This window comes from Nothoprocta perdicaria, unplaced genomic scaffold, assembly GCF_003342845.1.
Source record: "Nothoprocta perdicaria isolate Ctin4 unplaced genomic scaffold, notPer1 scaffold_83, whole genome shotgun sequence".
Lineage (NCBI taxonomy): Eukaryota > Metazoa > Chordata > Aves > Tinamiformes > Tinamidae > Nothoprocta > Nothoprocta perdicaria.
In genome coordinates, this window is record NW_020456121.1 from 1,614,651 (window position 1) to 1,632,535 (window position 17,885).

At 36.9% G+C, this 17,885-nt stretch overlaps 1 protein-coding gene across 1 annotated transcript in view; it reads left to right on the forward strand.

Annotated features, from left to right (window-relative positions):
• The window catches only part of TTN (titin), a 231,130-nt gene that overhangs the window by 4,560 nt on the left and 208,685 nt on the right, over positions 1–17,885 (forward strand). Inside the window, exons 4-27 of the mRNA XM_026052057.1 lie at positions 57–145; positions 236–480; positions 2,097–2,390; positions 2,648–2,795; positions 3,274–3,402; positions 4,360–4,497; positions 5,300–5,437; positions 5,908–6,045; positions 7,629–7,904; positions 8,056–8,178; positions 9,251–9,529; positions 9,724–9,789; positions 10,303–10,561; positions 10,857–10,917; positions 11,033–11,245; positions 11,976–12,118; positions 12,762–12,967; positions 13,097–13,327; positions 13,875–14,119; positions 14,588–14,811; positions 14,915–15,079; positions 15,209–15,377; positions 15,813–17,503; positions 17,596–17,877. Of these exons, the coding sequence (XP_025907842.1) occupies positions 57–145; positions 236–480; positions 2,097–2,390; positions 2,648–2,795; positions 3,274–3,402; positions 4,360–4,497; positions 5,300–5,437; positions 5,908–6,045; positions 7,629–7,904; positions 8,056–8,178; positions 9,251–9,529; positions 9,724–9,789; positions 10,303–10,561; positions 10,857–10,917; positions 11,033–11,245; positions 11,976–12,118; positions 12,762–12,967; positions 13,097–13,327; positions 13,875–14,119; positions 14,588–14,811; positions 14,915–15,079; positions 15,209–15,377; positions 15,813–17,503; positions 17,596–17,877 (5,952 nt within the window). The remainder of the gene's footprint in view (positions 1–56; positions 146–235; positions 481–2,096; positions 2,391–2,647; positions 2,796–3,273; positions 3,403–4,359; positions 4,498–5,299; positions 5,438–5,907; positions 6,046–7,628; positions 7,905–8,055; positions 8,179–9,250; positions 9,530–9,723; positions 9,790–10,302; positions 10,562–10,856; positions 10,918–11,032; positions 11,246–11,975; positions 12,119–12,761; positions 12,968–13,096; positions 13,328–13,874; positions 14,120–14,587; positions 14,812–14,914; positions 15,080–15,208; positions 15,378–15,812; positions 17,504–17,595; positions 17,878–17,885) is intronic.

Consider the following 17,885-nt stretch of genomic DNA (forward strand, 5'->3'; position numbering starts at 1 on the left):
GAATATTGTTTTATTGCAATATGCAATTCTCCTGACCATGTTTCCTCTTCCAAAAGGTGAGGAAGAAGCCGTTCCTGCTAAAAAGACAAAGACAATTGTTTCGACTGCTCAGATTTCAGAAACTAGACAGGCCAGAATTGAAAAGGTATGTTTTTCAAAACTAAAGGAGGTAAGATTTAAGTATGGATGATTACTTCTACAGTACGTCATGCATGTGTTCTTGTTTTCATTGTAGAAGATTGAAGCCCACTTTGATGCCAGATCACTTACAAGTGTTGAAATGGTACTAGAAGGCGCAGCAGCACAACAGCTCCCACACAAAGCGCCTCCACGAATGCCTCCTAGACCAACATCAAAATCACCAACTCCACCCATAATTGCTGCCAAAGCACAAATGGCACGACAGCAGTCACCATCACCTGTGAGACAATCACCATCACCTGTAAGACATGTTAGAGCACCAACACCCTCACCAGTAAGGTAAACCTCACTCATCTTACAAATAAGGTTGCATTTTGAACCATTTTGACACAGCAATAATGCTGGAGAGTGAGAACATACTATAAGATGAAAGAATGCACTGACTTAATACTGACTGTTAGTTTGTTCTCACTGTGGCTTATATCTGTTATAGACTTGTTGCTGTGATAAGAGAGATGCTTGCCTTCTCTGTAAGCTTTCCATCCTGTATGGGAGAAAAMACTTTAGAGAATACATTCAGTTTGATTGCTCCTCATACAGTTGAGGTAATCCTTGAAGTGCCAGGCTCATGATGAGAATTAGAAAAGAAAACAGTAGACCAGGTGGCTCTTGATAGTTGTTTTATATGAACAGAGAAAAGAGCAAAGATGTTCTGATGAGTTGCAGACAGAATGGAAAAATCAATATAAAAAACAGTGAACATATGTTTGTTAATGACTATGACTGCAGAAATAAAGTTTTATAGGTAGGCAGAGTAAATGTGGCTTTGGGAAAATAGATTTAGCTCTGCAGCACAGAGATCTCGAGGGTAAGAGGGATGTGAAGTGCAGGGCTCACAGCTGTGGTCTGGGAGACACCAATAGGTCTGTGCTGAGAGGGGGCAAACAGAAACGTCTTTCAAAGATCTGCTGTCTCAGCATCCCAAGCAGCAGTGAAGCAGCACCTCTTGGTGCTGAGCACTCATGAGAACCCCTTTTAAATTGACGGGGCTTGGCACATTCGTGAATTCTGCCTCGTTGAGATTAGTTTGCAAGGACTAGATAAAATATACTGAGAGTGGCTAGCTGGGATTTACAAGGCACATGGAGGAAAGCCTGATCCAATAGTGCCATCTAGGGGATTTAGGGAATTAAAAGTTCTCCTCCAACCACTTCTATGCTGAATTAACCTCAGAAAATACATTTGAAAATTAATGTATGATACTGCTGCCCCCACTGCTGCACATAGTTCAGCATTTTGCTCCCACTGCTGCAAATAGTTCAGTATTTTTCAATGATATTGGGGTAATTGTGTCAAATATTTCATTTTCAGGAAAAATCTAAATTACAAACACTATTAAAGCGTTTGCAGATGTGTTATGTAAAWCTTCGCTAACACTGGGATTCAACTTTAGAGTCTTGTTTCTTCATCACTTCCCACATTCTCGAATTTCTGTGGCTGAGATTTGGAAATGAAAATACTGGAAAGAATTTAGACTGTGATTGTGATGCTTGCCTGGACTCTCAGTGGGTGTTTGGGTGGCACATTGAAATGAGATTTAGGAGAAGCTCTGGTTGTTGCTAGGTGGCTGCCATATGATATTTTTCATAGAATCATAGAATCGAATCCTTAAGGTTGGAAGATTTTACAGAACACTGACTGGAACAACTTTGACTCTCTATAGAGACTGCACCTCCAATATAATATTTCCAGCATGGGATATATATATATATATATAGTATAAATATATATGTGTAGTATATATACACATATCTAAACATACACGTATAAGAAAAAAGAATTGGAGGGATAAGGGACCTCAGTTATAGTAAATTCCGTTTCTTGCTAAAGTCATGTATAAAGCTTTCATTGTACGATATTATATTAACTGGGTTAATGTTATATTTTTCCATTAGGTCAGTTTCTCCTGCTGGCAGAATCTCCACCTCACCTATTAGACCAGTGAAATCTCCATCTCCAATCCGTAAAACACAGATAGTGACAACACCTGGAGCTGAAGTTCTTCCTCCGTGGAAGCAGGAAGGTTTAACTGCAACCACTGAAGCCCAGATGAAGGAAACCAGAATATCTACAAGTGCTACCCAAATAAGAACTGAAGAAAGATGGGAGGAGAGATATGGGCTCCAAGAGCAAGTTACCATTAGCGGTGCTGCTGCTGCTGAGGTTGCTGCTGGTGCTAGAGAGGTAAAGTCTGTTTTTGAAAATAACTCTGCCTTTCCTCAGTGTGTGTGGACTCATCACTGCTGAACAGATCTGCTAAATGTCGTCTGAGAGGCTTTCTATAAAAATTATGCTGTGAGAGTCTGTGTGCAACTGCTGTTGTGAGTGCTCTGCTGGAAACAAGTATTTCTCTGACTCCAGCACTCTATGTATTTTGTTGCGTGCTGCTTCTGGGTATCTGCAAAACATCAAAACARTATCTTTCGATGTGACTAATATAGGTGAGAAAGGACAGTGAAAAAACAGCAGCTGTTGCTACGGTTGTTGCTGCTGTTGATCAAGCCATGGTGAGAGAACCAGCTCCAAGTATCGTAGAGCAAACGGCTAAAAGGACAGCAATGACTGCAGTCCACGTTCAGCCTGTTCAAGAGCAGGTAGAAGCAGAGCACAGATATTCTGTAATTTCTCTTTTTCCCTTCATCCATCATGCAAAGGAGGCATGTTTCACTGTGAAAAATTAACACCTTACTACCTCATGCCCCACCAAAGCATGCATGCTCATGTACAACATCTGGACTGTAAAAGAATGCTTGTGGACCATTTGTTTCATCACTTTCCATCATATAAGGGTTGTACTAATGATTTTTGAACTCTTTCTAAGGGGCGGATCTCTAATAACTTCCATGAAAGTGATCCTGTATCCTCCCTTATCAGTCATTCTGTGACATTATTCTCCTCCTAATAAATTTTTCCACTAATGTCTCAGGTATACTTTTCTCCTCTTACTTCATATTTTTCCTTCACTTATATTCCTTCCTTATTTTTTCCTCCTCCTTTTTCCTGTTGATGATCAATTTGTTATAGTGAATTCTAAGGCTTTGATTTTTGTTTGTCTGTTGCTACAAAAATCAGATGAGAAAGGAGGCAACGGTAGTAGTTACTGCTGATAAAGCCACAGAACAGATGGTAATAACAAGAACTAGAGGAGTTGCTACTTCACAAGAACAAATGCACATCTCTCATGAAAAGGTGAATAAAGATGTTATCCATGACTGTCAAGCCCTCTTTTGTTCATAATACCTCATTAAATTAGTACCTAATTAAAAAGATAAGCCTATGTAGAAGACTAAATTMCAGTTATATTATTTTTCCCTTTTATAAAAATTCATTCTTTTAGTTTTCATTACTGTTGTTCTCTTAAACCTTCCCTGATGATGACAGTCATTCTATTATTATTCACTTCCATGGTTAATACCTAAGACTTAATAAATAAACTTGTGGAAGAAACAATTTAGTAAAAATCTATTGTTAAAATATTGTATACTAGTTTACCAGATAATATTCTCAATCATTTTAAGAAATGGCATATATAGAAATATGTCTTAAACGWTCTTTGTTTTTCTGCATCTGTCTCTATGCTTGCTGTTTGTAGGCTGCTTTATTTGTTGGCAACATAGTGGGTCAAAAAAGGAGGATTCTTCATTTAGAAAATGTTGAAAATACAAGTTACTGAAAATCATATTATTTTAGTGCATATTTTGTCAGATTAATTTAATTCAATGGGAGTTCAGCTTTTGTAGAGAAATTTCATATGTGCAGTCAAACTGAAATGCATGAGGAAGAAAGAGTATTGAAAAACCAGAATCCACTTGGGCAGAAACTGTGCAGGTTACATAGCAGTGTTTTTGACAAAATAAAAGTTACCTAAAGGTTGTTTTTTAAATCAAAAACTTTGTTACACAGATTATGATGTAGGACATTTTTTCTGTGATTGTATTTCTTTCATTACTGCCTTCAATAGCACAACAAGAATTTGTGGGAAATCACTTTATTTTTCTCCTAAATACTATTAACTCTATGAAAAGACTACTCATGTTTTTATTGCTGCTCCTCCCYTTTTTTTTCTTTTTGTATATACTTTTCCAAATACACAGAAAATCAAGTACCTTATACTTGAAACAGTGTATAATTTGAACTTTCTTATATGTAAACATTCAGATAAGAAAGGAACCAGAAAAAGCTCCAGTGCCCAGGGTAATAATTGCTACAGATAAAGTCAAAGAACAAGAAAGAATATCAAGAGCTAGAGAAGAAATATCTACTAGACACGAGCAAGTGCACGTTGCTCATGAAAAGGTGAATAAGTCTGTTGTGGATGTTGAACTCATTGCTATACTCTGTTAAACTTATAAAACCTCATTCTCCATCAAATATCCTACATCTCTTCCTTCTGCTTCTTTATGAAAAGAGACGCCCAAAGTAAATATTTTGTAAAGGAACCTATTCCAAACATAGGCCCTGCACTTCAGTTCTGTTGAATTCATAGCAGTTTGATCCAGAGAGGAATAGTGAATTGGCCCTTCGTATAGATCCTTTGAGCTTTATGGTTTTTATCACTCTGATGCTAAGAATTTCCTCTGAAGGTTAATAACCTTTGCTTTGTACCTGAAGGTAGATTTCTGAGGATAAATTTTAAAGGTTAATTCTCATGACAGTGTAGTATTTATTTACATGTGGAGTTTGAATTAATGAAGCTCATATTTGGGTAAGGACTGAGTGTGCTTGCTAGACCATATTTTAGAACCATTGTTCACTGGAGTAGCCTATGAGTAGTTCCATTGGCTGATGGAAGTAAATATTCAGTCAGTAATACTAATCTTTATGGAAATAGTTTTTACAGAGTATGATAATGATCTACTATGGTTAACTAAGAGGTGGGAAGATTTTCTTTAATTCATACACAGATTAATATAATACGTAATAACTTTGAATGCAGATAAAATAGGAACTGCTGTGCATGACGGATTTATTCCRTGTCATGAGTGATGTTTTTCTCCTGTTGATATACATTCTTACACTTTGTCCCACTTTCCTGAAAAACATCTAATTCTGACAAAAGACATAATTAATTACTATTTTTCTTTATCATAAAAACTAGATAAGAAAGGAAGATGTGAAACCTTCTGTACCTAAGGTAGTAATTACCACTGATAAGCCCAAAGCACCCATCATAATATCGAAAAGTAAAGAAGCAATTGCTACAAAACAAGAACAAGTGAGCATAACCCATGAAAAGGTGAATTGCACTATTATGAATGTGATATTTCTTAACCTCTATTCTCTGCAAACCTTTTGTTTCCTTCAGCAAATACTAACTACACTTTTCCACTTCTTTTCTTTTCTCAAATATATTCTGCCTATAAACTTTTCAAACTGCTATTAATTGGACTGTATTATTCCTCCTCCATCTTTCTCTAACTGTTTTCATTAATAAGATGCCCATAATTCTCTTATGACTGACCTTTGAMTTCTATCTCCTGGAATGCATTTAAATATTTTAAATGGTTGCTTTTTATTTAAATGGGTGTTAAGGTATAACAATACTCATCTATACACATGTACTACAAACTCTTCTGTGTGCAGTGCACAAGAATCTAAACCCTTAATTCCTCTTCCCATATTTTTATTCCAATATTCTTTCCTATTTTTCAAATACCTTTCAAGATGATATGTAACTGTAACTTTTGTTTCTGCTATAATAATCAGATTAAAAAGGAAGCTAAGAAAACTACTGTAGTTCCGAAAATAATTGCCACTGATAAACGCAAAGCACCAGTCACAGTGTCCAGAACTAGAGAAGAAATCACAACCAAGCATGAACAATTTCATCTAGCTGGTGATCAGGTGAATAAAGCTGTTGCAGATGTGAAAAACACTGGTTACAAATTATTTTATCTGCAAATACCTTGTTCTTTCAAGGGCTACTTGAATATACACTTGGATTTGAGTATGCACTCAGAGTCAGTTTTACTAATTAATTTCTAATCATAACAAAAATCGTGTTTTTTTTCCTTTTAGCAATGCCACTCTTAAGAGTATATTCACGTTTCTTTGTGAAAACCTGCTACCATTCTATGACTTCCAAGTAGCATTTTCTCGCTYAAGCTTCTGACTCTGCAATCCTGCAGACTGATTCCCCACAAATTTATGACCAAGCTAGCTATCTTTATTAGGATTTGAGTTTTATTGCTCTTTGTACTGCAYGTACTTTAACATTCAGTTCGATTCTGCACAGTTTATTACTTCAGAGAGTCTGATGTTTGCTGATGCTGTTCTATTTCACTAGACTCCACAATAGAAAAGTTAATCTATTACAGTAAAGGCAAGAGCTCTCATCTGTGGAAGAAAAGCAAGATTGCTAACAGTTTTGAAATTATTATTTTTTGAGTCTGTTTATTTTGTTTGAAACAGAATAGTAYATTTAAAAATACTGTAAAGAGTTACAATTAAGAAAATGTGTCATGTAAAATACACTTTAGGAGCCAGAATGCTGAAAGATTACAAATACTTGTTAGATGAGGTCAATTAAGAGCCTATTCAAAGTGGTACAAATGATTTGGAAATTGGCAGCAATGCTGAGGAAGTCATCTSTGTAACTTAAAGCCTGTTTTAATACTAAACCAGAATGTCTATGAGCAATCATGTTTTGGTCTAACTTAGATATTTTAAGGTGATAAAGATCTTAAAATCTGCATTAAATTATCCATTAGATGTTTTCCCTCTAAGGCAYATATTTTCCTTTACATGCAATGTCATATGTGGGAAATCCACATCAGCTTTAGTTCACTGTAGAAGCTGACATTATTGAGCAGCAGTTAGGAAAAAAAGAAGTGCTCTGACAGAAAGTATTATTTCCCTTTTCTCAGGAGGTTCAGTTTTCCTACTCTAATAGAATCATTCAAGTAGATTAGTACAGAAATTATAGATATACTTGTATATTTTTAAAGTATGTTTACTTTAGTAAATACATTTGAGTCAGATGCCAGACACGTGCTGTTTTTATTCTTTTAGTAGCATCTAATAGTTGAGTGGAGCTGATGAGCATACAAGCTTTAAAATTACATGCACATTTAAATACATGCTATACTATTAGCCATAAATGTAACTATGAACTATTTGAAATAGATGTGTAGACAGATATTTATGTATATAAACTATATGTTTGGTGTGTRTTTCCAAGATGGAGCCTGGAAAAAAGTTGTCTATATATACATAAATATGTATATATGAATACCTATATATATAGATATAGATATATATGAATCTCTTGACTCTGAAATGTGGATATAAGTGATTGCATTTGAAGATTGCATCATTACTTTTGCATCTGTATATATGGAWTGAACCCTCTCTTTGTCTGGAATATTGCTAGATGTCTAAGCCTTTAAGATGGACATTTATATAAATTTTGTCAATGTTATCTGTAGATTGAAGCTGGAAAAAAGGCTGAAGCTGTAGCTACGGTTGTTGCAGCAGTTGATCAGGCACGTGTTAGATCACCCTGGGAACCAGAGCACGCGGATGAAGCCTACGTCAAGCAGGCAGCTTTGGAATATGGCTATAAAGAGCGTGCCGTAACAGAACGCGTTGCTGAGGCACCAGCAGAACATCATGTTGTTACTAAAGAAGTTAAAACTGTCTATGTTCCTCCTGAAAAACATATTCCAGATGCTGAAAAGAAGGAARTTCATATATCAACAGAGGTTAGACTCATTTTACCTTGTGATCTTTTCTAAAAACTGCRTTTCAATGAAGCATTCCGTCTTCAATTTGGAAAATTGAAGCTTTTTTCAAAAAGGAAAAAAAAAAYTTGGGAAAAAAGCTTTTCTCAAAGCTTTTCATTGCTTCTTATAGGTTGAAAGAGCCAGAGAACTGAAGACTGAAACAATTCATGTGGAACCCCCGCGACCGCGCACTGCTAGTCCTCATTTCACAGTCTCCAAAATTGCTGTTCCTAAACCAGATCATACTTATGAGGTAAGACTGTACATAAGGAGGATAGCAAGCTCATTTTAAAAAAGCTTCCTTTTGGCTCTCCCTCCCACTGCAGCAGGGGAGTTTCCTTGGAGGACAAATGGTCGTATATTCTCTGGAGGTTTTTTTCCCTCTCTTTTGACGATAAGGAGGAATGTTGCAAACAAATTTATGGCTGCAAAAATGTGATTTGTAATTACTACTTGTTTAAATAGCTTATTATTTGTTTGAGAATGCAGCTTCAATACTTGATGCCATGCAATGAAATCCTGAATATTTGTTATACAACTTACATTTTTAAGGAGTAGAAATATTTATCTCCAAGCTTATTATATGCATCAGTCCATTAGTACACTCATAACAGTCATTTTTCTTTCTTTCTTAGATTTACTTTATACTAATTTTCAAATGCATTATGTCCAGACTGCATAATATGACACACTTTATGTCATGTTGTCATTCTTCAACTTGACTTCTTCATATAATATTAAATATTTACACTTAATTAATTTTCTTATTCAAGCATACTTTATCTCTTCATCTGGATTTTAAAGATGAGATTATTTTCTCTCCAACAAAATTAAAGAGGACAAAAATTACCTAAAATATTCTTCCCTTAAATATTTTTTACATTTTTAAAWTTTTTTTAAAAAAACACTGCATGTTATTATTATAATATGCCTACAATAACATTTTGAAGACTTCTTAGATATTTTAATCACTGCTAGACCTATAATTAGCGGATAACGTGTTGCAGAATAAGTCTACAGGATATATAGCATGTATCATTTAAGAGCTTACTTCACCATTTGGAGATTAAATTTTAAAGTAAGACAATATTTATATCTCTATGAATGTATTTATGCATGATCAAAGATCATGCAAGGATATTCTAGTTCCAATATTTTGATATTACAAGCTGAATCTAAAAGACAGTTTTACACATTAATTTTTGCACAGACAACAAATAACCATCTAAGGAAGAAACTGGTGCGTGTACAATCTGCTTGAGAAATGTACTGTTTCCTGTAAAAACAGAAGAACAAAACTCTAATTTTTCTCTTCCCTCCCCTAGGTTTCAATAGCAGGCTCTGCCATGGCTACTCTGGAAAAAGAGTTATCTGCGACTTCTGTGCAAAAGATCACCAAGTCTGTGAAACCACCCCAGCTAAAGCCACATGAAGTCAAGCTAAAACCAGAGCCAGTAGCCTCTCCACAGTTTCCCTTTGAGGAGACTGCTGAGACCTATAAAAGCCGCTATGATGTGGAGACCAGAAAGGAGGCAGCTGTAAGCATTAAAGGTGAAGCGATGCGGGAGGAGCACTTGGAACTGCGGAAAGAAGGTGAAGCAAAGGTACATCACTAAGCAAGTTTCAATCCCTTTAACTGAATTGCTTCTTAAAAAACCCACAGCAAAACCAGCTTTAGCTGTTTTTTTTTTTTTTTTTTTTAAGCTTTCCTTACCTGAATTCCTGTTTTTCCTAAATCCTGCTGTTTATTTCCTTGGCTTTGTTTAATAACTGTTTAACTGTTCTTTAAACCATCTAGGTGACAGAAACTGCAAGAGTTCCTGTGCCTGCAGAAATCCCTGCTACTCCACCCACCTTAATCTATGTAAGTAATTTGAATATAAACAGGGAGGTACAGTACAGTTTTATGTATTTGGTGTATATGGATGTATTCTGATTTTTTTAAATTGAAAACTTGTGTGTGAAAATTTGGCTTTATTTGAACTTCTTATCTCTTTGTGGGACTTAGCCATACATTTGCTTGATCACTGAAGCAAACTATCCTCAATGTCTATTATGGGGATGATTCTTTGCAATCATGTCCCATACTGGGTTGATCTTTGCTGCAGTAGAACAAACAATTTATCCCCATGATCTACATAAGCATCAAATCCCTTTTTCTTTTGCTTATTGACAATAGGAATGTTCATAGATCCCAAATCAAGTTTCAAATAATTTCCTTTGGAAAATGCCTCTTTTTTCACATATACACTGCTGAATGGAGACCTATTCTGCCGTGCATGTTACATTTTCCATGCCAAGAGGAGTTAATTATTAAAAAGTCTATATAAGCTTGAAAATATATACTGACTTTGATTCTTATTTTTTTGTTACGCAGGGCCTTAAAAATCAGACTGTGACCGAAGGAGAGTCTGTCACTTTGGAGTGCAGCATCTCTGGTCATCCTCAACCAACAGTGACATGGTACAGGGAAGACTACAAGATTGAGAGCTCAATGGACTTCCAGATCACATTCAAAGCAGGACTTGCTCGTCTTGTGATTCGTGAAGCCTTTGCAGAAGACAGTGGAAGATTTACCTGCACTGCCACCAATAAAGCTGGGAGTGTCAGCACATCTTGTCACCTGCATGTGAAGGGTAAGTATATTTATCACAGAAACTTTCATTTTGCTAAATTCTTATTGCTTAGCATATAACTTAGACACTTTKTCAGTTGCCAAAGTGAAACATATGTCTTGAATAGCTCTCCAGGATGCTAGGAAATAGGTCTGTTAGGAATATTAGAAGACAGCCAATTGTGGGCTTATAGACTTCTAATTAGCTCCTACAGTGCAGTTATTTGACCCTTTCAGTTGTCTTAGTATTACCTAAKCTCACTGTTTAAGCACTTTTGAAGTATTCTAAAATCTGCTGTATTATGTTATCCTTGCAGTTTCAGAGGAAATTGAGACTCGAGAAACCATTTCTGAGAAGGCAGTTACAGAAGAGAAACGGTAAAGTTGCTATACCAAACAGACCATTCCTACTGTGGTCATTAGTTTCTTGCATGCTGTTTATGAGAGCTTCAGATGTAAGCTCACCTGTCTGCACTGGAATCTTTTTTTTTAGCTACGTGGAGACAAAGGATGTTGTAATGGAAGATGTCTCCATTGCAGCAGAGGAAGTATCTGGAGAAGCGATACCTCCTTTCTTTATAAGAAAACCTGTAGTACATAAACTAATTGAAGGTGGGAGCATCATTTTTGAGTGCCAAGTTGGGGGCAACCCAAAGCCACATGTCTATTGGAGAAAAGGTGGAGTTCCTCTAACGACTGGCTACAGGTACATTGAATATATAAAAACTATTTAAACACATTTTTAAAGATTATTTACTTCATAMTATCGTATTTTAGATTCTGCTATTGATGCTGAGCCAAATCATCCCTCTTAAAACATCACTGGTTTCTTTGGGCTTTTATTTTTTGAAGGAAAAACATCATAGAACCATCTCTTGTTCTTGGCATGCGACTTTTACAGGATGCTAGAATTTTAAATTGTAGATATTCAGAGAACCATGAAACAAGAGATTCTAAAGTTTTTTTTAAAAAAATGAGAAAAATTGCCTTTCTTGTGTATTCTGTCTTTGCAATGCTTGCATTCTCTCTACTCAAATGTTGTTTATAGAAAGAAAAACACTTTCTAGCAGAGAAACAATATCTATACATTTGTGACATTCTTGAAATATATCATGCTGTAATCACGCATGCTGGAATAAGCCATGTGCCCATAAGACATACCATTTTACTCTGCTTGGTAACTGTATCTCTTATATTTTAGTACAGCTGTTTTCATTCCAATCCTATCAGCAGCAATAGAAAGAAAGCAAATTGCAGCGTTGTTACATACCCTATGGTTTCCTGTAGATTCATTGAATTAGAATTACTCTGCACAAGGTGGAAGGGATGGGTATAAATTAGTTGTATGATTAACTAGAATTACTCCTAAAAGAAAATTCATTAAGAAATCTGCTTATCAGAATGATGGGTAACCTGTATTTTTATGCTGTCTGTAGATACAAAGTGAGTTACAAACGAGAAACCGGGGAATGCAAACTCGAAATTTCCATGACCTTTGCCGATGATGCCGGAGAATACACTATTGTTGTTCGTAATAAACATGGAGAAGCTTCTGCAACGGTCTCCTTATTAGAAGAAGGTACACAGCAGATTAAGGGGATGAGAGAAATAATTTTAAAAATTCACGTAAAAAAAGGGAGAAGGATTTCAAATTACGCTTCAAATTCTTAACAGTCTAGTCCAGTTAGTACAAAAAAATATAATAAGCAGAGTGTTAATAGCTTACTAGTGACTTTGTGGAAAACAAAGCGTTGACATTAGTTTCTTACAGAATTTCTGGTCTTTGCTAGAATGTGTAGCTGTAAGAGCCTTCTTCTGTTGGTATTGGTAGAAGTCTGCCTAATGAGAGGTAAACACAAAAGAAAGTAGTGAAAAATAGTTAAAATAAAAAGCTACTTTTTTTRACTGTCCTCTTAAAAAATCATGAAGGGTTGTCCAGAGACAGAAAATTCTAAAGAAGAGGTTGTAAAACAGTCTCTCTAGAGATGGTTCCATTGTGAGAATTAGAACCTCAAAATTTCAGAATTAAAGTTTTGCTGTTGTATAAAGCTTATCTGAAGATACCAGTCTTTGTATTTTATTACTGCTCATATTTTATTTGATATATAGGCGGAATCCATTTCAGTCATAAACACTGCTAAAATAACTTTGTACTTATTTTCTTATTCAAGTCGATGAAAACCACAAGAGCTTAGGAAAATTAACTTGTTCTTAATTTTTAGCTGATTATGAGGCCTACTTAAAAACGCAACAAGAAATGATGTACCAAACTCAGGTGACTGCATATGTACAGGAACCTAAAGTGGCTGAGGTAGCCCCAGCTATTTCATATGGTGATTTTGAAAAAGAATATGAAAAAGAACAAGCCCTAATTAGGAAGAAAATGGCAAAAGATACAGTGGTGGTCAGAACTTTTGTAGAAGATGAGGTAAGTCTACCACTCCAGACACGTTCTGTATGCTGATTCAAAGCTGTTTGAATCTTCTTTTTCTATTATGAGTACATGCTCCTTTTGAAATATCATCTGACTCACCAGATCTAATGCCTTTGTCTGTAGGAATTCCACATTTCTTCTTTTGAAGAAAGACTTATCAAGGAAATTGAACTCAGAATTATTAAGACCACCTTAGATGAACTCCTCGAGGAAGATGGAGAGGAGATGATGGTTGATGTTTCTGAATCCGAAGCTGTTGGAGCAGGATTTGATTTAAGATTAAAGAATTACAGAGCCTTTGAAGGAACAGGAGTTACTTTCCATTGCAAGATGTCTGGATATCCGTTGCCCAAGGTGCGTCAAACGTGCATGCCATTTATTTATATAAAAACCCCTCTGGTGCTCTACTTGAATAGCTAATTCCTGGGAATCTCCTTAGTCGTTCTACATAAGTAGAAAAAAAGAAGTGTCTGAAAAAAAGCTAGGCTTTTGTCAAGCTGAATTTTCATATTGTCCCTTAATACGATAGTGTTAGATTGTTGATCAATTAGCTAATTCAGAAGATTTTACAGTTAAATAGGGTTTCCTTCTGAGTATCTCCAGATTAGCACACATCAATTGGGGGCACAGTAGTAGGTGAGTCTGGGCCATATCAAGGTGGGCTTTTTTTGTAGTCCTATCTATAAAATACTGATACTCATGTCTCAGGCTGTTGCCAAAGTGTATTACTTTAGCCTTATTTATTTCAACCAGAAATACTAATGTTAGCACCCATAGGTAGACTCTGATGATTTATCAGGTGAAAAATGGGGAGCTGGCCGTGTGTTGGATGGGTGGGTCTTTACTAGATACCTGTCTTTAGGAGAGCTCACTTAGCATTCCACTGTTTCTTCTCATACAGATTGCGTGGTACAAAGATGGTAAGCGCATYAGGCATGGAGAGCGCTACCACATGGAAGTTCTGCAAGATGGCAGTGCCAGYCTGCGCTTACCTGTTATTTTACCTGAAGATGAAGGAATTTATACTGTCTTTGCCAGTAACGTGAAAGGAAATGCCATTTGCTCAGCAAAGCTCTATGTTGAGCCAGTTGCACCCACTGCAACGCCAGGCTATATGCCATCACCAGAAGTTATGAGAAGATATAGGTAGGTACAAAGTTCCTACTTGTAATTTACCAGTGCTGCAATAAAGATTGTCCAGCAAAAAGTCATTATATAGCTAAACAGCTTAGGTTATTGGAACTTGTGTGTCTAGAGAATTTCTAAATGCTGTTATCATGACTTATATAGATTTCTGTAATAGTAGAAATTCAGTGTTGCCATTGTCTGTGTTCTTTCTCTTTGTATATACATACGCAGTGCATAAATACACACCTATGTACAAATGTACACAGAATTGCACCTATATCTCTATAGTGTCTGAAAAATATTAATTTCCCTGGATGTGATGAATGCTGATACTATTTAGCTGTACAAATTTGCCTTCACATAAAATAAGAAATACTAGAGTTGAACGCTATTTATCCAAGTGACCCACTGCTGTATGGCATTAATTATACACATCCTTTTTTTTTTTTTTTTTTCCCCTCTTTTTTTTCCCTCCCTACCCTCCAGGTCCATTTCTCCACGCTCTCCAAGCCGATCTCCTGCCCGCAGTTCTCCTTCTCGTTCTCCTGCCCGCAGATTGGAGGAAACTGATGAAGGACAACTAGAGAGGCTATATAAGCCAGTTTTTGTGCTGAAACCTACATCATTTAAATGTTTACAGGGGCAGACAGCAAGATTTGACTTAAAAGTCGTTGGCAGACCTATGCCAGAAACATACTGGTTCCATAATGGTATATCAGTCTCATTTTCACTAATAATCAATTTTAAGAGCATTTTGCATCTTCCTGGAACACTGCTTTGAGTACAATTTTTCTTGTTCACATGTGTTCACAGGTCAGCAAGTGGTTAATGATTATACCCATAAAATAGTGATTAAAGAAGATGGGACYCAGTCACTGATCATTGTTCCTGCTATGCCTGAAGATTCTGGTGAATGGGCTGTAATTGCACAGAACAGGGCAGGCAAAGCTTCAGTCTCAATGACACTGACTGTAGAAGGTATCTACTTTGAACATTATTTCTAGGAGGTTACAGAGTGTTTCATATTTAAGAAACAAACAAAAAAGCCATAGCTATGTAATTTTCTCTTGTGATAACTTTACTCATTCTTTGCTTTTGCTCTTTCAGCTAAGGAAGACGTGGTCAGACCACACTTTGTGGAAAGGCTGAAGAACGTTAGCGTAAAGGAAGGTTCTAGACTAGAAATGGCAGTGAAAGCTACTGGTAATCCTAATCCTGACATTGTATGGCTGAAGAACAGTGACATCATTGTACCTCATAAATACCCCAAAATAAAGTAAGCATTTAAAAAAAAATAGTAAAGAAGTTAATAATCACAGTCTTGCAAAATAACGTGTGCCTCCTAGTGTTCCCTTCTACAGAACTGATACACAGTGGACTTAGTCTGATGATTACTGAAACCAGTAAAAACTTTTGTGCTGCAGCAAGGCTAAGAAATGCAAAATATCTTGTAGGACTCAATTCATTTTTTTCCAGTTTCCAATGCTTTTTATATTATGCCAATATGATGTTTTTAACACACTATTTTAAATATTACTTGTTGAATGTTTAAGACAGGAAAATTCTGATCTGTTTAGTCTGTAGGCATCATATACATAAACATAAACAGACATAAACAATATGTCAGATTCTGCCAGAGATTTGCCTGTGGAGGCCTTGACCTCTCTGTGGGGAAGGGAATTTTTTTAAAAAAAATCTCTTAAAATTTCAGGATTGAAGGAACAAAAGGAGCAGCTGCCCTTAAAATTGAATCTACTGCCAGGCAAGATGCTGCATGGTATACTGCTACTGCTATCAATAAAGCTGGACGTGACACTACTCGATGCAAAGTAAATGTTGAAGTTGAACATAGAGAACCTGAACCAGAAAGGAAATTAATCATTCCAAAGGGGACTTACAAAGCCAAAGAAATTGCAGCACCAGAGCTAGAGCCTCTCCATTTGCGTTATGGTCAAGAGCAATGGGAGGAAGGGGACCTTTATGACAAAGAAAAGCAGCAGAAACCATTTTTTAAGAAGAAGCTCACGTCTTTAAGACTGAAGCAATTTGGACCAGCACACTTTGAGTGCAGGCTTACCCCAATTGGAGACCCAACCATGGTGGTGGAGTGGTTGCATGATGGCAAACCCTTGGAAGCAGCCAACAGACTCCGCATGATCAATGAGTTTGGGTACTGTAGCCTGGACTTTGGAGTAGCCTATCCCAGAGACAGTGGAGTGATCACTTGCAGAGCAACCAACAAGTATGGCACAGACCATACATCTGCTACTTTGATTGTGAAAGATGAAAAAAGCCTTGTGGAAGAATCCCAGTTGCCAGAAGGTAGGAAGGGACTGCAGCGGATTGAAGAGTTGGAGAGAATGGCTCACGAGGGCGCTATTCATGCAGTTACACTGGACCAAAAGGAAAAACAAAAGCCAGAGATTGTTTTGGTTCCTGAGCCTGTAAGAGTCTTGGAAGGTGAAACAGCGCGGTTCCGCTGCCGGGTGACTGGCTATCCTCTGCCCAAGGTCAATTGGTACCTCAATGGACAGCTCATCCGTAAGAGCAAAAGGTTTAGACTCCGCTATGATGGAATCTACTACCTGGATATTATGGACTGCAAATCATATGACACAGGAGAGGTGAGAGTCACTGCAGAGAATCCAGAAGGCTTTATTGAACATAAAGTGAGACTTGAGATCCAACAGAAGGAAGATTTCAGATCTGTCCTTCGTCGGGCTCCCGAACCTAAGCATGAACCTGTGGTGACAGAGCCTGGCAAACTTCTTTTCGAGGTACAGAAGGTAGATAAACCTGCTGAGACAACAACAAAAGAAGTGGTGAAGCTGAAAAGGGCTGAAAGAATCAGTCATGAGAAGCTTTCAGAGGAATCTGAAGAGCTGCGTAGTAAATTCAAGCGTAGGACAGAAGAGGGCTATTATGAAGCCATCACTGCTGTGGAACTTAAGTCTCGGAAAAAAGATGAGTCATATGAAGAAATGTTAAAAAAGACAAAAGAAGAACTTCTTCACTGGACCAAAGAGATCCCAGAGGAAGAGAAGAAAGCACTTCCTCCCGAAGGCAAAGTCACCATTCCAACATTCAAACCAGAGAAGGTGGAGCTTAGTCCAAGCATGGAAGCTCCAAAGATATTTGAACGAATTCAAAGCCAGACTGTAGCCCTGGGGACAGATGCCCATTTCCGTGTGAGAGTAGTAGGGAAACCAGATCCTGAGTGCCAGTGGTTCAGAAATGGTGTGCAGATTGAAAGGACTGATCGTGTGTATTGGTACTGGCCTGAAGATAATGTTTGTGAATTGGTCATCAGAGATGTGACTTCTGATGATTCTGCCAGCATCATGGTGAAAGCAGTCAACATAGCTGGTGAAACGTCCAGCCATGCTTTCCTGTTAGTACAAGGTAATTTAAATTCTCTTACTTTGTCATGTTTATCACAGTGTGTTAATCTATATGGCCAGTGCATGATTGTTTCATTCAATACTGTTTTGCAGCCAAGCAGTTGATTAGCTTCACCCAAAAATTGCAAGACGTTGTTGCTAAAGAAAAAGATTCCATGGCAACATTTGAATGTGAGACATCAGAACCCTTCGTCAAAGTGAAATGGTTTAAGAACGGAATTGAGATTCATTCTGGACACAAATATAGAATGCACTCTGACAGAAAGGCTCATTTTCTTTCTGTGCTAGTGATTGAAAAGTCTGATGCTGATGACTACAGCTGTGCACTAGTAGATGATGATTCCRTAAAAACTACTGCAAAGCTTACTGTTGAAGGTGAGAAC